The sequence below is a fragment of the Urocampus carinirostris genome, chromosome 4 (genome assembly GCF_059441175.1).
Source record: "Urocampus carinirostris isolate Australia breed hairy pipefish chromosome 4, RoL_Ucar_1.0, whole genome shotgun sequence".
NCBI classification, from domain to species: domain Eukaryota; kingdom Metazoa; phylum Chordata; class Actinopteri; order Syngnathiformes; family Syngnathidae; genus Urocampus; species Urocampus carinirostris.
The window spans coordinates 7,997,131-8,023,925 of NC_142352.1; the positions used below are offsets into that span (position 1 = coordinate 7,997,131).

The 26,795-nt window shown below is 42.1% G+C and overlaps 1 protein-coding gene across 4 annotated transcripts in view; it reads left to right on the top strand.

Moving 5' to 3' along the window:
- tspan4a (tetraspanin 4a) overlaps positions 1-26,795 on the top strand; it is a 344,680-nt gene that overhangs the window by 267,618 nt on the left and 50,267 nt on the right. For all 4 annotated transcript variants that reach the window (XM_088333567.1, XM_088333568.1, XM_088333569.1 and 1 more), the window contains one exon: positions 19,698-19,799. In XM_088333567.1, the coding sequence (XP_088189693.1) occupies positions 19,698-19,799 (102 nt within the window). The remainder of the gene's footprint in view (positions 1-19,697; positions 19,800-26,795) is intronic.

Here is a 26,795-nt window from a genome sequence, read left to right on the forward strand (position 1 = left end):
GGCAGAGACTTATAACACTTTGGGGTGAAATCCGATGTGTTTGTGAGACAGTTCAACTAAATGTGACTCCTATGTATCTCTTTTGTAAATGCGACAAGCGTCCCACTGTCACGGTTGCCATGGCGCCTAATTTGCCCGGCCCTTGTGTCACGGTTGCCATGGCGCCCAATTGGCCCGCCCGTGTGGCGCCAGCTGCAGCCTGTTGACCGATTGGCTCCTTGTCAGTATTTAAGCTCTGTCCTTTCAGTCTCCTTTTGTCTGTCCGTCTGAGAATCTGTTTTTACACGGCAAGGCCTTTTTAGCCCGTCCTGTTTTTTGCTCCTGTTTGTTTCCCGCTACGATCTGTTTTGATCTCGACCACCTCTGTTCTCCCGCCCCGAATAACGATCCGTTTTTGATCTCGACCATGTCTACTCTCCTCTCCTGGCTTTTAACTTGTTTCCGATCCCGACCACGTTTTTTGCTCTTCTATCCTGGCTACGAATCCGTTTTTTTCAGTTCCCGACACCGCTCCCCACGGGAGTCCCACCTACTCCCCGCGACCAGCGATTACCGGATCGTGTGTGCAATCCTTTCCTTTCTTCCCAATAAAACTGTGAGAAACGTTACGCGAGTGGGTCCTGTCTCCGTTTTGGTCCTGACACCCACTTGTGTGACGTCACACACAATGCGTCCAATGCTTGCGGAAGTACTCATGGATGCTCAAGTCGTAATGTATGTAGCAATCCAAGAGTTATTGTTATCGTCTCGGTGCTTGCGTTTCATGAAACGGTGTACGTTTCCATTTGTACCAGGACTACAGTTCCGGCAAAGTGTAATGAAAAGAAAGGATTGTTTACACTTGGCTTAACATGTCTGCCAGGACTGTTGCTTGAGTTTTTGTAAAAGCTGGCATCATTTCCAAGGAACTGCACGGCAGGAAAAGTGACTCTTAAAGTAAAGAAAGTGAACCGTTTGATGGAGATTTAGGGCAGTGATGCTGCTCAGAAATAGATGACGAGGATTTTAAATATTTCGTTTGTAAAAAAAAAATGTGAGTACCAAACTTTCTTTTCACCAGCTCTTTTTTAACATTTTGTTGGTGATAGGAATGAGTGGAGAGGTGTTGTAAAAGGATAGTGGGATGTTTGGACGCGCTCTAAGGGATGGGCAGGGCACCTGTATGATACGGTAGGGGTAAACCAGTGAAAGCTGTCAGGCCCTGCTGTTGAACAGAAGAGTGTGTTGTTTCACCCTGACCCGAGTGACATGGCCGCTTTCTCGTGTCCCGTTTCATCTGGAGGGACGAACCAACTTGTTATTGTATGTGTTTGTTTTGCTGTCGGTCATCCCTCTCGAGGGATATGACCAGGGTAGATGGATTGTTGTAACTTTTTGTTCCTTCCCTGTGTTTTACTTTATAATCAATACTTAAGTAAACCACATCAAAAGCAGCGTTGGGTAGGGTTACTTTAACTGGATTACTTTCAATGACTTTTGGATGACTCCAATACCAAATATGCTAATAAAAGACAAAAGAAACTAAATATGAATGAAATGATGACTCACACCAGGTGGTAAGCTTTCTCTCCTGGCTTTGATCTCTTTGATCTCCGGCAAAACTAACATAAAATCAGGGTTGGTTAGAGTTACTTTAACCTGATTACTTTCAATGACTTTTGGATTACTCCAATACCAAATATGCTAATAAAAGACAAAAGAAACTAAATAGGAATAAACTTATGACTCACAACACGTGGTAAGCTTTCTCTCCTGGCTTTGATCTCTTTGATCTCTGGCAAAACTAACATAAAATCAGAGTTGGTTAGAGTTACTTTAACCTGATTACTTTCAATGACTTTTGGATTACTCCAATACCAAATATGCTAATAAAAGACAAAAGAAACTAAATAGGAATAAACTTATGACTCACAACACGTGGTAAGCTTTCTCTCCTGGCTTTGATCTCTTTGATCTCCGGCAAAACTAACATAAAATCAGGGTTGGTTAGAGTTACTTTAACCTGATTACTTTCAATGACTTTTGGATTACTCCAATACCAAATATGCTAATAAAAGACAAAAGAAACTAAATAGGAATAAACTTATGACTCACAACACGTGGTAAGCTTTCTCTCCTGGCTTTGATCTCTTTGATCTCCGGCAAAACTAACATAAAATCAGGGTTGGTTAGAGTTACTTTAACCTGATTACTTTCAATGACTTTTGGATTACTCCAATACCAAATATGCTAATAAAAGACAAAAGAAACTAAATAGGAATGAAATGATGACTCACACCAGGTGGTAAGCTTTCTCTCCTGGCTTTGATCTCTTTGATCTCCGGCAAAACTAACATCAAATGCGACAGAAACAAAATGAAAATCAATCCAAACAGCTTGCCAACATCATTTTTGCCGTTCCATGTATTCCTTTACTCCCCCAAGCCTGCACAAAATGTAGTCATTTTATTCCTATTGAGTTTCTTTTGTCTTTTATTAGCATATTTGCTATTGGAGTAATCCGAAAGTAATTGAAAGTAATCAAGTCAAAGTAACCCTACCCAACCCTGAACAAAACAAATAGTTATACACATGCCGCCACGTGACTTCAGTTCCACTCGATTCAACAGTCAATTCTAGATAATTGAGTAAGAAGAGTGAACATGGCACTGTGAGCATTTGACGTAGATGTACAAAGCTATGCAGGCAAAGGAATTCTCAGAAGGACTTAGAGAAGATTCCAAGCTTCCGAGTATAATGAAAATAATGGATTGTTGACGCTTGGGCTAACATGTCCGCCTGCATCGTCGAATAACAGACAGAAATGCAACGTTTTTGCTTCTTCTTGTTGGATGTGGTTAACCGCGCCAACTTTCTGTCCTCTTGATCTCTTTCCAGGAACTGAACTACTTCATAGTATAAGTAACTCGTTTTTTAAACGGTGCAGTGTGCCCTGTGTAGGTAGGTAGGTAGGTAGGTAGATAGATAGATAGATAGATAGATAGATAGATAAATAGATAAATAGATAAATAGATAGATGGATAGATGGATAGAATTCTAATTTGATTTTTATAAAAAATCAGTGTATGTTAATTTCAATTAAATTTATTTCTATGGAAGCAACTTTAGCCCACTTTTGCAAAAACAGAAGCTTCTAAAGCTTTCTGAATAATAGCAGCTAGCGTGGCGCTAAGGCAGCATATAGTATCAATCTCAATTAAAATAAATTGGAAATTGAAGATGCATACACATAATACACCACAAAATAATTATTTTGAGTCGTGAGCTATCTTGGTTATCTTAAACAGATCTAAATGTGACTTCTATGGGATCTCCTGTGACTCCCAAGCATTTCCTATGTAAATGTCAATGCGTCCAATGCTTGCGGAAGTACTCATGGATGTTAAAGCCATAACGAATCTAACATTTCGAGTTATTGTTATCGTCAAGGTGTTTTTGTTTCTTGAAAAGGTGTCAATTTTCCATTCAGTCTAGATACTTCTAGTGGGTTATCATGAAAATAATGGATTGTTGACGCTTGGACCCCGCCCTGAAACCAGGAGGTCACAGGTTCAAGCCTTGGCCGAGTCAAGACTTACATGTATGGGTGAAAACCAATGTTTTTGCGACATTTCCAACTAAATGTGTCTTCTATGGGATCTCCTGTGACTTCCAAGGATCTCCTATGCAAAAGCGACAAGGGTCAGTGAGTCCAATGCTTACGGAAGTATTTATGGATGTCAAAGCCATAACGTATCTAACAATTCGAGAGTTATTGTTATTGTCTCAGTGCTCGTGTTTCATGAAACAGTGTCAATTTTCCATTCCGACTACTGTGGCGCAGAGACCACCAGTGGGTTATCATGAAGAAAATGGATTGCTTACGCTTGGGCTAACATGTCTGCTTGCCTTGTAGAATAACAGACAGAAATGCAACGTTTTTGCTTCCTCCTGTTGGATGTGGTTAAGCGTGCCAACTTTCTGTCCTCTTGATCTCTTTCCAGGAACTGAGTTACTTCAAAAAAAAAGTAACTTGTTACCAGGGCAAGTATTTTGATGGCCATAAGGTGCACATAAAAGTGTCATTTTTTTAAACGGTGCAGTGTGTCTTGAGTAGGTAGGTAGGAATGTAGGTAGGTAGATAGATGGAAAGAGAGTGAGTGAGAGTGAGAGAGAGAGAGAGAGAGAGAAAGAGGGAGAGAGAGAAAGAGGGAGAGGAATGGATGGATGGATGGATGGATAGATAGAGAGAGAGAGAGAGAGAGAGAGGGAGAGAGAGAGGGAGAGAGAGAGAGAGAGAGAGAGAAAGAGAGGGAGAGGGGGGCTGAGGGACGGAGGGAGGGATAGATAGACAGACAGATAGATAGATAGTAGAATGTGGGGGTGGCATTTAATGTGGGCTTTTACTCCCCCGGGTGGAGTTAAAGAGCCTCATGGCATGAGGAAGTGTCATGAACCAGGAACGGAGACGGGACCCAATAGCGCTTGTTTTCAACATTTTTATTGATAAGAGGGAGAGAAAGGCTTCCTTCCACGATCAGTTTTTTTTTGCGAGATGTCTCTTATTTCCAACTAAATGTGACTTGTATGGGATCACCTGTGACTCCCAAGCATCTCCTATGTAAATTTGACATGGGTAAATGCGTCCAATGCTTGCGGAAGTACTCATGGATGTTAAAGCCAGAACGAATCTAACAATTCGAGTTATTGTTATCGTCTCGGTGTTTGGGTTTCATGAAAAGGTGTCAATTTTCCATTCAGTCTAGATACTTCTAGTGGGTTATCATGAAAATAATGGATTGTTGACGCTTGGAACCCGCCCTGAAACCGGTCACAGGTTCAAGCCTCCAATTTTTTTGCGAGATGGTTCACATTTCCAACTAAATGTGACTTGTATGGGATCTCCTGTGACTTCCCAGCATCTCCTGTGCAAACGTGACAAGGGTCCGGCTTTTGTGACGTCACACGCAATGCGTCCAATGTTTGCGGAAGTACTCATGGATGTTAAAGCTTTCCTTATGGGTGTAATCCCATGTTTTTGCGCGATGGTTCACATTTCCAACTAAATGTGACTTGTATGGGATCTCCTGTGACTCCCAAGCATCTCCTATGTAAATTTGACATGGGTAAATGCGTCCAATGCTTGCGGAAGTACTCATGGATGTTCAAGCCTTCCTTATGGGTGAAATCCGATGTTTTTGCAAGATGGTTCACATTTCCACCTAAATGTGACTTCTATGGGATTTCCTGTGACTCCCAAGCATCTCCTATGTAAATTTGACATGGGTAAATGCGTCCAATGCTTGCGGAAGTACTCATGGATGTTAAAGCCATAACGAATCTAACAATTCGAGTTATTGTTATCGTCTCGGCGCTCGGGTTTCATGAAATGGTGTCGACGCAGAAACTTCCAGTGGGTTATCATGAAAAAAATGGATTCCTTACGCTTGGGCTAACATGTCTTCCTGCCCAGTCGAATAACAGAAACAAATGCAACATTTGTGCTTCTTCCTGTTGTATGCGGTTAACCGCGCCAACTTTCTATCCTTTCCATCTCGTTCCTAAAAACCTTCGTGTCTGTCCTCGCATCACCATATCCGTCTCATCCGCCGTCTCCGCTCTCAGTCTTTCTTGCCACGTGAATAATTAATGCGCCATGTTGGACTCGTCTGGTGTAGTTAAAAGGCGAATAAAAGTCCCGAGGACAACGTCAATACCGAGCTGAAAGTAAAACTATGGCGCTCGCTCGTCTGACTTTCACAGGAGATACTTTTTTGCTAATGACCTACTTTACAGGCTTCCTTTTTTTTCGTGTGGAAGGCACGACGAGAGGATACGGTTCTTGCATCATGGCTAATGTCGGGAAACTCCGTTTCGAAAACCAGAAGGACTGCCTTTTAAGGTGGCGAGAAATGACGTTTTGCACCATCCTTTCATTGGGAATTCTCTTTCAACTCCTGCTTTCGGAGCCTTTGAGCCAAATGATGTTTTATTAATCTTTAGCACAATAGCTAATTGCGTGCATTTTGAATGAATTATTATTTTTGGCGAGCGTAGGCCCCGCCAACCTTTACCGATACTGATCGTTTCGCCTTTTGATCCTAGATGCTGTTTAGAGCCTGCTTTTGAATCATTTTCATGCGTAAAAATAAGCGGTGTCCTTTGGGGCACTTGCATCATCATGCAGGGTTGGTACGGGTGCTTGAAATCCTTGAAAATACGTGCATTTTGAATGAATTATTATTTTTGGCGAGCGTAGGCCCCGCCATATTTCCCTTTTGAATCATTTTCATTCGTAAAAATGAGCGGTGTCCTTTGGGGCACTTTCATCATCATGCAGGGTTGGTACGGGTGCTTGAAATCCTTGAAAATACGTGCATTTTGAATGAATTCTTATTTTTGGCGAGCGTAGGCCCCGCCATATTTCCCTTTTGAATCATTTTCATGCGTAAAAATGACCGGTGTCCTTTGGGGCACTTGCATCATCATGCAGGGTTGGTACGGATGCTTGAAATCCTTGAAAATACGTGCATTTTGAATAAATTATTATTTTTGGCGAGCGTAGGCCCCGCCATATTTCACCGACACTGATCGTTTCACCTTTTGATCCTAGATGCTGTTTAGAGCCTGCTTTTGAATCATTTACATGCGTAAAAATGACCGGTGTCCTTTGGGGCACTTGCATCATCATGCAGGGTTGGTACGGGTGCTTGAAATCCTTGAAAATACGTGCATTTTGAATGAATTATTATTTTTGGCGAGCGTAGGCCCCGCCATCTTTCACCGATACTGATCGTTTCGCCTTTTGATCCTAGATGCTGTTTAGAGCCTGCTTTTGAATCATTTTCATTCGTAAAAATAAGCGGTGTCCTTTGGGGCACTTGCATCATCATGCAGGGTTGGTACGGGTGCTTGAAATCCTTGAAAATACGTGCATTTTGAATGAATTATTATTTTTGGCGAGCGTAGGCCCCGCCATATTTCCCTTTTGAATCATTTTCATTCGTAAAAATGAGCGGTGTCCTTTGGGGCACTTTCATCATCATGCAGGGTTGGTACGGGTGCTTGAAATCCTTGAAAATACGTGCATTTTGAATGAATTCTTATTTTTGGCGAGCGTAGGCCCCGCCATATTTCCCTTTTGAATCATTTTCATGCGTAAAAATGACCGGTGTCCTTTGGGGCACTTGCATCATCATGCAGGGTTGGTACGGATGCTTGAAATCCTTGAAAATACGTGCATTTTGAATAAATTATTATTTTTGGCGAGCGTAGGCCCCGCCATATTTCACCGACACTGATCGTTTCACCTTTTGATCCTAGATGCTGTTTAGAGCCTGCTTTTGAATCATTTACATGCGTAAAAATGACCGGTGTCCTTTGGGGCACTTGCATCATCATGCAGGGTTGGTACGGGTGCTTGAAATCCTTGAAAATACGTGCATTTTGAATGAATTATTATTTTTGGCGAGCGTAGGCCCCGCCATCTTTCACCGATACTGATCGTTTCGCCTTTTGATCCTAGATGCTGTTTAGAGCCTGCTTTTGAATCATTTCCATGCGTAAAAATGACCGGTGTCCTTTGGGGCACTTGCATCATCATGCAGGGTTGGTACGGATGCTTGAAATCCTTGAAAATACGTGCATTTTGAATAAATTATTATTTTTGGCGAGCGTAGGCCCCGCCATATTTCACCGACACTGATCGTTTCACCTTTTGATCCTAGATGCTGTTTAGAGCCTGCTTTTGAATCATTTCCATGCGTAAAAATGACCGGTGTCCTTTGGGGCACATGCATCATCATGCAGGGTTGGTACGGATGCTTGAAATCTTTGAAAATACTTTAATTGTGAAGTTAAATGGTCTGTATTTCTAGAGGGCTTTTCATGTCAATGAAGACCTCCCGAATGGGCTTCACACTTACCCATTCACACACACACCAATAGGGAGTCAGCCATGAAAGGTGCCAACCTGCTTATTAGGGATTCAGTGTCTTGCCCAAGGACATATAACAAATGTTCCCTGTAATTTTCCCCGGGTCTGAGCGTTCAGACACAGTCGGTGAGCAACGCTTGAAACAACAGTGAGCAACAGCAATCCCAAGTGTGGCAACTAAATCATTATCAAACATGAGCAAAACTTGACATCACGTTACATTTTGCTGAGTTTCCGGCAATGCAAAATTATTTTTCACTTTTGAATGAAGCAATGTTGGCAACAAGATTGACTTGATAGAATTGGAAATTATTTGAATGCAACACCAACTTTTTCCTCTTTTTCCCTGTTTTTTTCTCCTTTTTAAAAAATGCCTTTTTGAAAAAATCTCATTGTGTTTATTTTTTCCCAGCTGTTACTCTTTTCTTGCTTTTTTTGTTCTCTATTACATTTTTTCCCTTTATTTGCTTCTTTCTTTTCTTCTGTTTTTTTTCTGAATTTTCCTGCTCTTTTTTTCTCTTTTTCTCTCCGTTTGTTTCGTTTTTTCTCAGCTTTTCACTCCTTTTTTATTTTGGTATTTTTTTTTCTTTTTTGTTCTATTTTTCCTTTAAGTCATTTTGTGCACAATTTTACATAATATTTGGTCGCGTAGGGATTAAAGAAGCCAAAAACCTGAAGAGCCGGCTGGGACCTGAAAGAGCCGGTTCATTTCAGTGAGCCAAAGAAGCCGGTTCTCGAAAAACTCTACTGACTTTACTCAACTTCGTTCTACTTCGACATTGACTTTAAAATACAGCATTTAGAAAACAACGTCAGTGGAACCCGTGTATTTTTACCTTCATGCACTGTAACTTTGACTTAATTCGCTTCTTAATTAGCAATTTCGAGCCCTCATTTTTGTGCGCTGGCTAGATTTTCTTGTGCGCGGAAAAGCTCTGGGCAGTGCGCAATTGCGCACACACGCAGCTTAGAGGGAACATTGCTCCCTACCATAAACAAGCAAAACGCAAAAACGTGCTCGGGGTCGGAAACTGATCGAAGCCGAGGGACAGACGGGAGCAAAAACAGGTGAGAGTCAGGTTCGTGAAAAGGCTTGCCTATTGTCGACTGAGGTTTGCAGACGAACTGACAAAAGGGGACAGAAAGAAGTGGGTTCAAATCGGGACAGAGAGCCAATCAGAGTCCGGGGCAGTTAGCGCCAAAGGAGCGGGCACAGGTGATGCATATCGTTAATCACGACAGAAAATAGTTTCTATTTCTTCTTTTTTATGTTTATTACATATTATATACACATTTATGGTCTTTAATGTTGTTTAGATACACATTTTCCTAATATTTTAGGTATTTTTTTAATGGGTGGAACGGATTAAAATACTTACCATTGTTTCCTATGGGAAAAAATAATTCAGTACTCAACCAAATCGGTACTCAACCAACAACCAGGAACGTTTTATGGTTGAGGATCGAGGTGAGGTACCACTGCACTGGTAAAACCGTCCTCTCTTTCCAAATTGTTCTGCCAGGTGAGAAACAAACGGGAACAGGCGCCGGGTGAGAAACATACGGGAACAGGCCGACCGGGATACACGTGTCCGTGGGCGGATGTCAGAATTGCATTCATCACATTGATTCGGAGAGGAATGGAAAACACAAACGGAATAACGCGAGGTTCGGCTGTCAGTCGGAGAAGCTGGAGAAGATATTTTTTTTGCGGCGAGGGATTTCCAAAACACGAACGTGAGAAGGAGCGGCCCGATAAACATTGTTGTGAAGGGATTGTTGCGCTTCACAGTCGATACTCTTATTTCTTATTCTTTCTGTTGCATCCTTTGGGAATCCATCCGTTGCCATTGATGACTGTAGGGGTAACAGTTGCCTTTTCGCAGGACTGGTTTATCGATATACTGCGCGCGTGGTATAGTATGGGGGGCCTTGCGAAAGTATTGGCCCCCTAAGAACAGTATTGCCATATTTCAGCCTTTAAATTTAGATGAAAAAATCTAGACAATATGCAAGACGCAATCGTGAAAAGAAACCAGATGTGGGCGTTGAAAAAATATTACTGTCACGTACCAGAAACAGACACAGTACCCAATAGCGCTCGTTTTTTCAGTTTTTATTAATAAAGAGGGAGAGCAGGGCTTGTTTCCAGGATCCGATGGTTGATGGACAAGGGTAGCAGGAGACGCGGAAGTTAGCCGGGACTGGAGAGCAAGGGGGGTGTCAAGTTCGGAAACAGGGTCGGCAACAGGAGTCAGGCAGGTAACGGGGCAAAACAGGTCGGATAACGGGAAGGCAGAACGGGGCAGAGTCAGGTCCGGAAACAGGTTGGCAACGGGTAACAGGCAGAGAAAACAGAGCAGGAACAGAGTCTGAACGTGAGAGCTTGCCGAGCTGGGAGCAACGGTTCGCATAGCGATCTGACAGGGATCTCTTGAAAGCCAGGGGTTTAAAAGGAGTTCATCAGCCAATCAGCTCTCAGGGCTGTTGGCGCCAATTAAGCAGTCGCAGGTGCTCTGAATCGGCAATCATGACAATTTCAGCCCTTTCAGTAAATACTATGTGTCTTGATACTTTTAAGGTTGCACATCTTGTAACAGAAATTTTTGCCCATTCTTCCTTGCAAAACCGCCTGAGTTCCTTATGGTTTGTTGGTGATCGTTTGTTCAGAGCATTTTTCAGATATTTTCACGAATTCTATAGCATGGGTCAGAAACTCTTTAAATCAAAGAGCCATTAAAGAAAAAATATTTAGATTTTTTTTCAGGGGGGAGAACCATACCATATATTTTGAGACAAAATCCAACAAAACCGCCTATCCTTTCTAGACAAAAGCTCATTATTCAGCGCATTTTATTTCACTGTGTGATATTTGATGGTTTCAGAAATTCTACTAAATAGTAAAAATGCCAGAGCCTCTGTCCCATAGCCAAATAAAAATACCACTCAAATTTCATCTGCCGTGTGGAGTTTGCATCTTCTTCCCGTGGGTTTCCCTTGAGCACTCCAGTTTCCTCCCACATTCACCTCTCGCGCAGTATATGTTGCTGGAAATCTGGCGCCGTCAGACTCAGGGAACTGGGCGCGTGGCGGCGGCTAAGGTTGGCCCAGATCACCTCTCCTCCACCCGAGTCCTCACTAATAGCAGTGTCTTCCGGACTTTCTCGAGCGTTATAAGGTCGTGCATTTGCATATCATTTTCCAAAGTAGACGCACAGAGAACACAAGAAAAATGGAGAAGTGGTTAGGAATCAAGCCTAAACCTCAGAAGAAATATTCAAAAGAAGCTAACAAAATTGATGACGCTACAAAACGTAAACGTAGATTAAAACAGTAGATTTATAATAAACTTAATTTTAAAGTGTTGTTCTGTTATATATTCTGATTACCAATCCTTAATACGTTGCAACAATGGGTTTTTTTTTTTTTGCGATTAGTCGTCTGATTGTGTTTTAAGTTGCGAAAAATGGGGCCGGCAACTTTATGGCTGGTGTCCGCTCACTTTTTCTCACGAGTTTCAGACACTGCTAATAGAATAGAAAAGTACACTTCCAAGAGCCTGCTCATAGAGCCAGTTCGTTTGTGTGCCTAATTACCTAATTGCGCACTGCCCAGAGCTTTTCCGCGCACAACAAAATCTAGCCACTCAAAAAAATCAGGGCTCGAAATTGCTAATTAGGAAGCGAATTAAGTCAAAGTTACAGTGCATGAAGGTAAAAATACACGGGTTCCCCTGACGTTGTGTCCTAATTGCGGTATTTTAAAGTCAATGTCGAAGTAGAACGAAGTTGAGTAAAGTCAGTAGAGTTTTTCGAGAACCGGCTTCTTTGGCTCACTGAAATGAACCGGCTCTTTCAGGTCCCAGCCGGCTCTTCAGGTTTTTGGCTTCTTTAATCCCTACACGACCAAATATTATGTAAAATTGTGCACAAAATGACTTAAAGGAAGGGGGAAATAGAACAAAAAAGAAAAAATACCAAAATGAAAAAGTAGTGAGAAGCTGAGAAAAAAACGAAACAAAAAGAGAGAAAAAGAGAAAAAAAGAGCAGGAAAAAATCTGAAAAAAGCCAGAAGAAAAGAAAGAAGCAAATAAAGGGAAAAAGGTATGAGAGAACAAAAAAGCAAGAACAAAGTAACAGCTAGGAAAAAATAAACACAATGAGATTTTTTTTTTTTAATTAATGTTTTTAAAAAAAGGAGGAAAAAAGCAGGGAAAAAGAGGAAAATGTTTGTTTGACACAGCACAATTTCAGACCGAAGTTGAAAGCCTAGGTGTAAAATGCACGGTCAGCCATTGAAGAAAAGGAGGGATTTTGTTTGTTTTAGTGCCTACACAGCTCAGGGTAATCATTAAAAATGGTTAAGAACTGCCAAATAATAAATATTTTTTGCATAACAACAATAAAACAATAAAAAAAAAAAACATTCTGGTTTAAAAATGTTTGCCATAGCAACCTTAAACACTCAAAAGACAAGTCCAGAAAGTTGGTGTTAGTTTTCTCCCCTCGGTTAAATCCGTGATGCAATAAATATATATATCTCTCATCTCATCTCATTAGCTGCACCGCTTATCCTCAGTAGGGTCGCGGGGTGCTGGAGCCCATCCCAGCAATCATCGGGCAGGGGACACCCTGAACTGGTTGCCAGCCAATCGCAGGGCACACGGGGACAGACAACTCGCTCGCTCAGTCACACCTAGGGACAATTTAGACCGGCCAATTCACCTGAAATGCATGTTTTTGGAATGTGGGAGGAAACCGGAGTGCCCGGAGGAAACCCACGCAAGCACGGGGAGAACATGCAAACTCCGCACAGTAAGGCCGGGAGCTGGATTTGAACCCACGCAGGAGGTTCCCACGACCTCAGAACTGTGCTGCACACACGCTAACCACTGCGCCGCCGTGCTGCAATAAATATATATATCAGGGGTGTTAAACTCATTTGAACTCGGGGGCCACACGATAGAACAAACATTCTGTCGGGGGCCGGACTAGTAGATGAAAGAGAAACAAAAAGAGAGATAAAGAAATAAGAGGAAGAGTGAAGGAAAAGGAGAGAGGGCGGGACAAAGAAAGAAAAAGAGAGAGAGGGAGAGAGCGTTAGAAACAAAAGATAAAAAGTCGTAAGAGAGGGGGAGAAGTAAGGGAGAGGAAGAAAGAAATCCAAAGAGAAATAGAAAGACAGAAGGAGAGAAAAGAGAAAAGAAAGCGCAGAGGGTATGAAGAGAGAAAGAGAAAAGAGAGAAAAGGAAAAAAGGAAGTTAGAGAAAAGAAGTTAAAAGACACAGAGAGAGAAAGAGACAAAGAGCAACAAAGGAAGAGAAAAAGAGAGATACAGAGAGTGAACGAGACAGAGACAGAGTGGGAGAAGAGGGGTGGAAAAGAAAGAGAGAGAAAGAGAGAGAGAGAGAGAGAGAGAGAGAGAGAGAGAGAGAGAGAGAGAGAGAGAGAGAGAGAGAGAGAGAGAGAGAGAGAGAAATACAAGTACAGTGTCTCTGTAGGAGGCACCTAGCACTGGCAACATCAAATTGACCTATTTGTTTTTCTCTTGTGCTTCCCTGAGTGTTGTCTCGCGGGCCAGATTCAATCCCTTAGCGGGCCTGATCTGGCCCGCGGGCCGCCTGTTTGACACCTGTGATATATATGTTTTATTTTATTTTTTTTGCAGCAGTCGTCTTCCACCATCCGCAGGCAAATTTATGAATGATGAACTGTCTTCTTATTTACAACTGGACGGTGATGAGCACAATATGAATGATTTTGATGTTTTTGGGCCTCCCGTGAGTGAAATTTTTGCTTGGGAGAGGGTTTGGATCGATATCCTTGACTGAAAATCACAGACTGACAGTTTGATTTGGACAAATTCCTTCATTAGTTTTCTGTTAAGAATAAGGTCGAGAGGGGAACTACCCACTTTTTTCTTTCTTTAGTTGTGATTGCTTCAGCAAGGCACAACTACATTTCCAAGTGCTGTAAGCACAGGGCAATTATTATTATTATTAAATCTATCTTCTTCTGCCAAAATTCCGTGTGGAACTCCTCCTAGAGCAGGGGTGTCAAACTCATTTTCACTCGGGGGCCACACGATAGAAAAAACAACCTGTCGAGGGCCGGACTAGTAGATTAAAGGGAAAGAAAAAGAGAGATAAAGAAAGAAGAGAAAGAGGGAGGGAAAAGGAGAGAGGGCGGGACAAAGAAAGAAAAAGAGAGAGAGGGAGAGTGTTAAAAACAAAAGAGATAAAAAGTCGTGAGAGAGGTGGAAAAGAAAGGGAGAGGAAGGAAAGAAATCCAAAGAGAAATAAAAAGACAGAAGGAGAGAAAAGAGAAAAGAAAGCGCGAAGGGTAGGAAGAGAGAAAGGGAAAAGAGAGAAAAGGAAAAAAGGAAGTTAGAGCAAAAGAAGTTAAAAAGACACAGAGAGAGAAACAGAGGAACAAAGGAAGAGAAAAAGAGAGACACAGAAAGAAAGAGGCCGAGAGTGTGAGAAAAGGGGTGGAAAAGAGAGAAAGAGAAAGAGAGAGAGAGAAATAAATAAAAGTACAGTGTCTTTGTGAAAGGAACCTGGCTTTGGCAACATCAAGTTGACATATTTCAACCTGTAGCTTGTTTTTCTCTTGCGCTTCTCTGAGTGTTGTCTCGCGGGCCGGATTCACTCCCTTAGCGGGCCTGATCTTGACACCTGTGTCCTAGAGCTTTTGGAGTAGCCCAACGATCCCTATACCTAAAATTCCGGCCCGTTCAGGACTCTCGTGCGACAATATGGATAAGTGATACGAGTCTCCAAAAAATGTCCCCATCCGGAATAATGGGTTTTAAAATCTCCCATCCGGAATACATGGGCCCATACAAATCAATGGGTAGCCATGGCAACCAGGGCTTTCCTGAGCGTAGTCATAGTAATCAGGGACTGTCCAGGGTGGCTTGAGGGGGCCAGACCCACATTACCTTTAACCACGGGTAAATGGTGAATTCCAAAGAATGGATGCTAGCGAGACGATGCTAACAGCTATGTGCGTCGCTAGCAAAGTTTTGGTAATGGCTATAGTGTAACAACTTCATATTTACAAATTATGCTAATGGTTCATGTTAATCTGTTATGCAAATGTGTACATACTAAAAAGTGATGCTAACGGCTAAATGCTAACTTCTTTTTAACTTCATATTCACAAATTATGCTAATGGCCTCATGTTGATGAGTTATGCTAATGGGTACATGCTATAACGTGATGCTAACGTGTAATAACAGTGTTATTACTACGTTATTACCATGAATGTGTTTTTTAGACCTCCACAAGGCTTATCCTTGTTGTCAACGGTTACTGGCCCATCTTAAATGAACTTGCCAGTACCAGGGGGGATGGGGGGGGGGGCGGAGTCCCCCCCCCAGAACCAAGTAAAAAATGACAGAAACATCTCTCTGAGTTAAAAACTTTATGCTAACTCATAATGCTAACAACCGGGGTTATATATACATGCCGCGATAAAAAGAAAGAAGGAAAGTAAGATCTGAGAAATAGGAAGTGAGAGGGTAAGAGAGAGAGACAGAAAGACAGAAAAAGACAAAAGCAAAGAGAGAGAGAGAGAGAAAGAGAGAGAAGAAACAAGAGAAAAGAGAACAGAGAGGGAGAGAGAAAGCAATAAAGAAAGAAAGAAAGAAAGAATAAGATAGAGAGAGAGAAACCCATAGAGAAAATAAAGAAAGCAAGATAAAGGGGCAACAAAGAGAGAGAGAGAGAGAGAGAGAGGGACAAAAAGAGAGCCAGACAGAAAGAAAGAGAGAGAGAGAAAGATAGAGAGAGAGCGAAACCCATAGAGAAAAAAAGAGGTGTGGTATCGAACTCGTTTGAGCCCGCGAGCCACATGGTAGAAACGCTACTCTCGCGGGGGCGGGATTAAAAAGAAAGAAAGTAAGATGTGAGAAACAGGAAGTGAGAGGGTAAGAGAGAGGGACAGAAAGACAGAAAAAGAGAAAGACAAAGAGAGAGAGAGAAAAAGAGAGAAAAGAAACAAGAGAAAAGAGAACAGACAGAGAGGGAGAGAGAAAGCAATAAAGAAAGAAAGAAAGAAAGAATAAGATAGAGAGAGAGAAACCCATAGAGAAAGTAAAGAAAGCAAGGTAAAGGGGAAACAAAATAAGAGAAAGATAGAGAGAGAAAGAGAGAGAAGAAACAAGAGAAAAGAGAACAGAGAGGGAGAGAGAAAGCAATAAAGAAAGAAAGAGAAAAAGAATAAGATAGAGAGAGAGAAACCCATCGAGAAAATAAAGAAAGCAAGATAAGGGGGAAACAAAATAAGAGAAAGATAGAGAGAGAGACAGAGAGGAAGAGAGAGAGAGTGAGAGAGAGAGAAAAAAGCCAGACACAGAGAGAGAGAGACAGAGACACACAGAGAGAGAGAGATAAGAAACAAGAAAAATGAAAAAAGAGAACAGACAGAGAGGGTGAGAGAAAGCAATAAAGAAAGAAAGAGAGAGAGAGAAAGATAGAGAGAGAAACCCACAGAGAAAAAAAGAGACAATAGAGGAAGCAAGAGAAGGAGAGAAACAAAATCAGTAAACAATAGAGAGAGAGACAGAGAGAGAGGAAAAGAGAGAGACAGAGAGGGAGAAAAAGAGAGCCAGACAGTGAAAGAGAGAGGGGGGGAAAGGAAGGAATGAATGTAGGAAGGAAGGAAGGAAGGAAGGAAGGAAGACAAAAAAGCAATGGAATGAAAAAATAGAGCTAAATCAAAAAAGGGAAACAGAGAAACGGATAAAAACAGAATGAGATAAAGAGAGAGTAAAAGAGAAAAAAGAAACCATAGAAAAAGAAAAACGGACAGACAGAGAGAGAGAATCAATAAAGAAAGAGGGTGAGAGAGAGAGAGAGAGAGAGGTGGGAGTGAATCAATAAAGAAAGAGAAAAGAAAGAAAGAAAGCGAGAAAATGTGAGAAACAAATAAGAAAGAGAGTGAAAAAAAAAGAAAAAGAGAATGAGAGACACAGTGTAAAAGAGAGCGAGCAAAAAAAGAGAAAGAAAGAGTTAGAAAGAAAGAGTAAAAAAGAGAGACGAAAAATGGATGTCTTTGTGAGTGGCGCCTGACTTCGGCAAGATCCAATGGACATACATCAAACTGCAGCTCGTTTATCTCTTCTGCTTCTCTCAGTGCTGTCATGTTTGACACCCCCTGCTCTAGCACAACTCTAATTACTCTCGGTTCAACCCACCTACTTCCCTTGAGTTCCTCACATTCCCGTTTAAAGGGATGGCCTCTGGCTGGACTGGTTACTATGGTAACAAGAACATTCATCCGGCAAACTTTTCTTTTACGTGAACAGAGAAGAAAAAAAACAACGATTTCTTTCAAACGCTAAACTTTATGGTGCATTTTTGAATGAATATGGATGCTCAAGTTGCTATTTCACGTATTTTGTAAGTTGTTTTGCCCAAAAATGTTTTCTTAATAAGCACAGTTTGAAATGCAACCGCCATTTTCAAAATGTCCGCCGTAAACCAGAGAAATAAGTATTTGAACCCCTTGCTGTTTTGTTATTTCTCACACTTGGAAATTAAGGAGGGATCTGACATTTTCATTGCATGTCCACTGTGAGAGAGATAAACTAAAAAGAAAAATCCAGAAATCACAATGCATGATTTTTTTAACAATATATTTGTGTGATTGGCAGCACGGCGGCGCAGTGTTTAGCGCGTGTGCGGCGCAGTTCTAAGGTCTTGGGAACCTCCTGTGTGGGTTCAAATCCAGCTACCGGACTTCCTGTGCGGAGTTTGTATGTTCTCCCCGTGCTTGGGTGGGTTTCCTCCGGGGACTCCGGTTTCCTCCCACATTCCAAAAACATGCATTTCAGGTGAATTGGCCACTCCAAATTGTCCCTAGGTGTGAATGAGCCAGCGAGTTGTCTGTCCCTGTGTTCCCTGCAATTGGCTGGCAACCAGTTCAGGGTGTCCCCTGCCCACTGCCCGATGATTGCTAGGATGGGCTCCAGCACCCCCGGGACCCTACTGAGGATAAGCGGTGCAGCTAATGAGATGAGATGAGAGATTTGTGTAATTATGCTGCCAATAAGTATTTGAACACCTGAGAAAATGAATGTTAATATTTGGTACAGTAGCCTTTGTTTTGGACCAGAACGGAGACAGGACCCACTTGCGTAACGTTTCTCTCAGTTTTATTGAAAGAAAAGAAAAGGTTGCAGCCACGATCCGGTGATCGCTGGTTGCGGCAAGCAGGTCGCTCTGAATGCGGAAGTGGGACTTCCGTGGCGAGCGATGGCGGTGTCGGGAGCGGAAAAACACGGGTCAGTAGCCGGGACAGGCGAGCAATAAACATGGTTGGGATCGGAAACAAGTCGAAAGCCAGGAGAGGAGAGTAGACATGATCAGGTTCCAAAAAAGGCGGGAAACAGACGGGAGCAAAAACAGGTGGGAGTCAGGGTCGAAAAACCTTGCCTACAGTACACTGAGGTTCGCAGACGGAATGACAACAGGTGACAGAAAGGTGCAATTTTACACCTGAGCCAACTCACCTTGCTAACAAACTCAACAATACCCTCTACTGGTTGGATAGAGCATTTGGTTTGCATTTATTTAATAGAACATAACTTTTGATAGAAGTGACCTAGAGACTTGCTTCTCTATACGATATACTCAGAAATCTGTGGCGGGTTGGATTAAATCATCAAACGAGTATATTAGGCCCGCAGGCCGTATGTTTCACTTGCCTGTGCTATACAAATCAACTCCTCACCCTGAAGAATTCTACACGGCCCAGTCATCCTCTCTTTAATGCAGTGCACTTGTCCTGTCCTATATGCAGAAAAACAACCCCAAAGCATGATGCTACCACCCCTTTGCTTCACAGTAAGGATGGTGTTCTTTGGATTGTACTCTTCATTCTTCTTCCTCCAAACACACTTAGTGGAATTATGACGAAAAAGGTGAAGGGTAAGCAGCTAGCGGCGTTATAAGTCTTCAATACCGTCCGTGATCATGGTAAATGTGAACTCTCTACCAAACAAGACTGACGAACTGGCTGTGTTGGTGAAAAATTTCAAAGCGTACAGGGATTCCAGTTTGCTGTGTTTTACGGAAATGTGGCTCACGTCTAGCATCCCGGACGCTAACGTGGAGCTACCCGGCTTCAGCGCTGTTAGGACAAACAAAGACACAAAAGCCTGCGGGAAGCGGAGAGGAGGCGGACTCGCTAACACGAGGTGGTGTATCCCTGGGCACAAAGATTTCCATCTGCTGCAGGGACGACGAACTTTTTGCCTAGCGTGTGACGTCATCCATTCCGCTGTGGCTAAACGACAACACAGCACCCCGTGGCCATCCTGTTAATATGTTAATAAACAACAAAAGGAGACTGCTGGAAGTGGGAATTTCCCTACGGGGATGAATAAACTATCTATCTATCTATCTATCTATCTATCTATCTATCTATCTATCTATCTATCTATCTCTCTCTCTCTATCTATCTATCTATCTATCTATCTATCTATCTATCTATCTATCTATCTATCTATCTATCTATCTATCTATCTATCTATCTATCTATCTATCTATCTATCTATCTATCTATCTATCTATCTATCTATCTATCTATCTATCTATCATGACTTGACCTAAAACGTCTGTAAATCAGGCAATAGACAGCCTAGAACTTTATCATGATAGCAAAGTTGTCTCTTAAATGTGTCAATGTTTTAGTTTCCAGTTCTAATTTTGCAAGAAATCGACTTTGTTGAAGTTTGTTTTTTGACTAATGTTCCATTTTTTTTCACCTTCAGATCGACCAGTACGCCCAGAAGGATTTGAAGAAGGGCCTCCAGCTTTTTGGCACAGAGGGCAACGTGGGTCTGACCAACGCCTGGATGATAGTTCAAACGGATGTAAGTGTGTTTAGTTTTAAGTGTGGGCCCCAATAGGGGAAGCAGGACCAGAGGCAAGTTTTTAATAACCAGATAAGGTACAAAGTCGCAAACAAACAAGGGTTCACAAAACAGCAAAATGTACAGACAAAACCAACACTGACTTGATTTGATCCAAACCAGAAACAAAGACCAAACCAGAAATGGAGATGTAAGGAACAAAGTAACAACCAAACAAGTGGGGTTTGTTTTCTGGCTTCTTTTTTTTTTTTGCTACTTGCATTTCCAGTTCCGGGTTTGGGCTTTTTGTTAGTTTTTTTGTGCCCACTTGTAAGTTTGGTACTTTGGTCCTGTCTGCAGGTCCCGCCTCCTCCACATGGGTCCATCATCACCACGACCAAATCTTAAGACTTATTTATCTCGTTTTCTTTTTTATTTATTTATTTATTTATTTATTTATTTTCCTCCATTTATTCAAATTTTTCTCTTTTTTTGGGGCTTTATTTTTCATCGTTTTTAAATTCATGTCGTGCATAATTTCACATAATTGGTAATATAAAGTGTCGGTCAGGACCAGAACGGAAACAGGACCCACTTGCGTTACGTTTTCCACAATTTTATTGAAGGAAAAATGATTGGCTGCGCCCGCGATCCGATGTTCGCTGGGCGAGGGAAGCAAGTCGCTCTCTTCCTTGGATTGTGATCCGAACACGGAAGTGGATCTTCCGTAGCGAGCGATGGCGGTGTCAGCGCCGGAAATCTGGTCCGTAGCCGGGACTGGGAGCGCAAGACGTGGTCGGGGTCGGAAACGAGTCGTAAGCCAGAACGGGAGAGTAGACGTAGTCGGTGTTAGGAAATAAATATTAAAATGTACCGTTTACCAAATTGTCCGAATTAGTTATCTGACTCCATTAACCAAACACAACCTACATTCACCTAACAATGCACGCTCATTTCTTGATGGAAAACATGGAAAAGAGACCGGTATTTCGTCACGGGGGCAGATTTAATTTCTTAAACAATTAATTAAGTGAACTCCATCAAATATGGCCGAATTAGTGTCGCTCGAGTCTCCGTCAAGCCTCCTCTCTTAATCTCCTGCTTCCTCTCTCGGCCCACGTTTTTTCCGCAAGCTGGTGTGCCGGCTCCTCCCATGGGCGTGCCAGTGAAGCCCTCACGTGGGGTCCACCCTCTCGCCTCGATGTCTGGAAAAACTCAAAACAGCAGAGCCTTTATCAAAACAATGCCTGCCGTCCTTCGTCAGAGTCCTGTTATCAACATTCCCTAGCCAAAACATTCCGCATTTGGAACAGCGTGACCTGAAGCCCACTCCGTAAAAATCTTCATTGCACTCAATAAATGTAACTTATATTCAATCGTATAAAATCTTTTATAGTCAAATGTATAAAATCCTTCATCGGGAGCAAAAAGGGGTCGTAAGTCGGGACGGGAGAGCAGATGTGGTCAAGATCCAAACAAGTCATAGGGAGCAAAAAGGGGACAGGTGGGAGTCAGGGTCTAAAAAGGCTAGCCTTGTATACACAGAGGTTCACAGACGGACTGACAACAGGGGACTGACAGGACTGGGTTCAAATAGTGGCAGGGAGCCAATCAGACCCTGCGGTGGGTGGCGTCAAACGAGCGGGTACAGCTGAGTCACATCAATAATCATGACAGATTCAGCATTAAAACATATATATATTTGGGGGGCTGGACGAGCCGGCTCTCTTGGCACGGCTCACTAAAAAGAGTCATAATTTTCACACCTGCTCTCTCCCTGATTACACTGAATTCAAGCCCATATTCTACCTGTGTTTTCGCCAACAAGAGCAACCGACGGGTCATGTCAACAAATCCGCTCGACGATCGCCGTAAACGAGGCTTCGTTCCCAGTCACGTGACGCTACATCACCGACAAACGCTTCGAGCGGGGCTTCATCCATCATGCCCACCCTTACTCGACCCAAGCTCAGACGATGCGCTTCATTTTGCCCATCACAGTAACATCTCCGACAAAAATGAGTTTTTTTAGAAGTCGTATTGAGGTCACAGACTTCAATCTTTATTGAAATTCAGTTCTGTTTATCTCTTATTAATGTCAACCCTTCCCGAAATCATATATTTAGAAAAGCAAACAGCCGGAATATCTCTGCCACCTGCTGTGTTCGCCAACTTTTGAAAACTGACAGATAAATGGATCATCCTCTCGCCAAGGTAATCTCTCTTCCCAGCTTTCACTTTGATGCGCTCTACCCCATTATTTTGTTTTAAATTTCGATAAAAAACGGAAGCAATTTGCGATTATGAATAACGGGAACAGGTCGGGTGCGTGGAACTGCCGGCTGGGGAGACATCAAATGACATATCAGAGACTTCTCCTTTCCCCGGGTTTATTTCCGAGTAGTTTTGTTCTTTTTCCGAGCGATGACAGGTCAGGGGAGCTAATGCGCCGGCGCTAGGAGACGCGGTATTAGCATGTTTGCGTAGCATCAAAGGCGTCCGCCGGGACGACGGTAAAAAAAAGATGCCATAAAAACTGTCAGCCGGTGTGGGCGTTTATGTTGGGTTTCCGACGCCATTCGACATTGCAGGAAAAACAACCCCAAAACATGATGCTACCACCCCTTTGCTTCACAGTAAGGATGGTGTTCTTTGGAACATAGCGTGTTTGTTTACATGGATGCCAGTCAAGAAATCTGTAGAAACCCAGCCTTTTGAAGGGAGAACCTATTAAAAAGACGGCTTATGCTCACCCACAGTTCCATCAGGACAGCCTCCTTCATAGATGCGGGAGTCACTGAATGGATGAGATGAATAAGGCAGAGATGTAGCTGGAGCAGGGTTCACCCTGAATACCGTAAATTCCGGACTATAAGCCGCTACTTTTTACCCAAACTTTCAACCCTACGGCTTATTCAGTGATGCGGCCAATTTATGTCATTTTTTTAACGGCCGCCAGCTCGAGTACGAAAGGTAAGATTTAGACCGGTGGAATATATGCGCCGAGGAAGACTGCAACTTCTTGGCTTGTGAATAAATTAAATTAGCGTAAACATACCCTCATCATGCAAAATGCAAAAAGAAAGGCACATGACGCAGATTTCAAGCTAAAAGCATTCGAGCAGTTCGATAAAGAAGGAAACAGAGCTACTACACGTAAACTTTAGCAGACCTGTTTACTGTGTTGCGAGCGTGTTGCTATCGTGTTTGGGAATAAGGGAGCATGGGACGACGTCTATATGACAAAGTTTCTTTCCGACACTGAGGAAGACGACTTTGACGGCTTCAGTTCTAAGGAGGAAGATGAGGACGGTTTACCGTGATTTTTACAAGTACGGTATGTTTTTTTTACCTGACCCATTTACTGTGTTGCGAGCGTGTTGCTAGCGTGTTGCTACCATTAACTGCCCTGTCACAGGCACCGTTTGGGATGAAAGTCATATTATTATTATTAAAGCTTTGAAAACTCTCTCGGTGTACCGTCTTTCTTTGTAAATATGTGTAACCCATGTATAATATGTATTTGCAACTGTATATTTTTGTAATGTATTTATTTGTATTTATTTTAGACACTTATTCTGATACGTTTTGCACGGGCGAATGAAAAAGGAGGGGCGGAACAAACGGGGTGACAGGAAGTGGGGTGAAGGTGAAGATCAGACAAACCTGTTTGTGGACGCGGCGGACAATAGTGGATTCATATTTTTCCCACCCTTACCTTTGGAAATATACACTTTTTTCCTTGGATTACTTTCAATGGGCCCCGGACTCTGCAGGTCTGCATCAAACCTTAAGTACCGTTTTCCGTTCATTTTGCCGGCTGTGATATTTGGACTGCGTACTTTAATGAAGGACATTTAGTTTCAATCGCGGGACTTAAAGGCGGGTTTGGGTTCGCATGCGGCTTATATACAGGTGCGGCTTGTGTAAGTATAAAATCGGTTTTCCTCTCTATAGTCCGGAATTTACGGTACTTTAGGAGTTGAACACCGGGGTCGGGAATCTATGGCTCTATTCACGAGTACGTATGGCTCGGAGATAGAATAGAACACGTGTAGTTTTATAATACATTCATGCAGAGCTAATACTAGATCCGACAGCGGTTGTTTTCAGCCAATCGGAATGTAAGGCAGACGAAAGCCCGCCCCCTTTTGTATCACAGACAAGCATGGCATGCTAGCAGCTTCACGATCAACTCAACATGCATAGGATCGATGGGAACCGAAACAAAGTTCTTTGTTTATATAATGCTTGTAAGATAAAAAAAAACCTTATATAGAACATTTATTAAACTAAGAACCGAGGAAGCCGAATCCCGATATAAAACGTATAAAAACAAATTGACAGGAATATTACGAGCGAGCAAGAAATTATACTATACCAATTTATTACATAATAACAAAAGTAATATTAAAGGTATTTGGGATATATTAAATAGTATCATAAAAGAATGTAAGTAATGCATATCCAAACTATTTTGTTGATAAGAACAGTGAAAATTTAAATTTAAATCAAGTTGTGGAGAATTTCAATGGTTAATTTGTAAATGTTGGACTAGAGCCCGCTGCAAATATCCCAGAATGCAGTACTAATTTGAGTCACTGATAAAAATGAACTCCTTTTTTAGGAGATTTACATCATCCATAAGTTCTGCATTCTGACTGGCTAAACAGTCGCCCCACCCCTTTTCTGCCTGTGTCTGCTGTGCGTCAATAACGTTGTGGTCTGAGTGGTGCATATACATAAAACATCTTGCATTAGGTACATGCAAATACTTGGCAATTTAAAGTTTCTCTAAAAGCCATGAAGTAAACAAAACGTTCAGGACTGACAAAAGCACCGGAAGCTGGGCCAAAAGGCAGAGGAAGATGCTTTCTATCGCCAACAAAGCTGGACTTCTTGAACCGCTTAAGAAAGATAAAAGCAGTTTTCCGTAACGTCCACATGATCGCGACAAACTATCTGAAGTAAAAACGTTGTGCGCTAAAATAATTTCCGCCCTTTAGTGCAATACTGTTGTGGAATGTAGATAAGAATTAATGATAAGTATGTAGAAATCTGGTGAAGGTCGTGGGATGACGTTGTTGAGGCAGCCGGGGTGGACGACCTTCACGAAATATCTTACCTTTATTTGAGAACACTCTAAAAGCCAATGTTGAACGTCTGAAACTTTGAACGTGTCCCGAATGCAATAAAGCACGTTCCCTTTTTGTCATATCTCCTCTCCGCGCATTTTTTGGTAGAACGGTCTCTCCGAAATGGAGTGGTTGGAAAGTTGTTGGAAGCATTGAATAGTGTGGTGAAAGAGGTGAATACAAGAGTATTTGGCATAGGTGTAGGTCATTATACATGAAGCAAGCGTATTCTTAAAGTTATAATTTCACAGTACAGCAATTATTTATTTAAAAAAATATGAAGTACAGTAGTTTTTTAAACAAATTATTGAACCTTTAAATTTGTTTTTTTTCTTTTGCTTCAATGTATAATAGAAGATGTACCGTATTTTCCGCACTATTAGGCGCACCTATAAGTCTTAATTTTTTTTTCAAAAGCTGACAATGCGCCTTATAATACAGTGCGCCTTATTTATGGATCAATATTAAATCGTAAAGTCTTCAAACTAACTTGCAGCCGCCGACTAGATTTTCCCCCGAACGCCAAGTAGTCCGCGGTGTATGCTGGGATTTATTTACCGGCGTTTCATTGGCTAACCAATGTGTCAGTCATCATTTGAATCGATTACTAATGGCTAAAGTTATTCGGAGGTCAAGAGGCGGATTCTTTTTATCATTTACAGGCTGGCATTGGCTTAAACTGTAAAACAAAGCCTGCAATTGGCCGAAAAAGATGTGTCAATCATCAGTTGAATCGATCACTATTGGCTAAAGTTATTCGGAGGTCAAGGGGCGGATCCTTTTTATCATTTACAGACTGGCATTGGCTTGAACGGCAAAACAAAGCCTGCTATTGGCCGAAAAAGATGAATGCGTATAGCACGTGGCTGACGGCATACAGAAAGCATTTTCTTACTATTTTGTATTTGTAAATATTTTATTCTCCTGGATTTACTAAACTCACGGATATCGGACCACGGCTGCACATTATTATGAACACAACGACTTCGGTGAGCTACTTTAGCTATATATATTATCCCTGTATCTTGTTTTAGACTGAACTCGATGTTTCTGTGATAAGCGGTGCAGATAATGGATGGAATGGAGTGTCTATTTATAAATTAAACTCAATTCCAAGTGTTTATTTTCATATGCACAGTAAAGTTGCAAGCGAAAAAGAAAATAGAAACTAAGGAATGGTTGGCATTTCTTGAATCCCAAGACTTTAACCTTTCGAATGATGGAACGATGCATTTGAGTGACATCGTACGGACACCGCATCCGCACGTGTCTACGACACGTATTTGCTTCTTTGCAAGCTTTGGGAATGTTAAGGGGGTAATAAGTTGGACTGAATCATCTGACTGTTTTGTCCACGTTCCCATTGTAGCGCCTTATAATCCGGTGCGCCTTATCTATGGAAGATATAGGACCAAAAACTATTTTTGGGGGATGCGCCCTATAACCCGGTGCGCCCTATAGTGCGGAAAAAACGGTAATATATGAATAAAGAATTCTACGTTGACTTTCACGGGACATTTTGGAACGCGATTTTCGTGAAAAACAAAGACATACTGTACAGGAATGTCGAATTACAATCTTGCCTGTGTACAATCCCGATCACACAATAATAAAGCCTGCTCATCTTCCACTAAATCCCTTCCCACTCTGCCCACCCCTCTCAGCTCGTGAAGTACGGACAAAATTAACAAAAGGATTCAACATACTCAGCCCCATCCCTCATACACGCAAACATGCTCGGCAATTGTCTTTGATCAAAGACGTTCGGGCCGCACCAACCCCCCATTGGGTAAGTGCGTGAGTACTGAAGAAGCTAAGAAAAAAAATGGAATATTTTATTTGCGCGAGCATCTACAACATCTTCCTGGAGAGGATCATGACC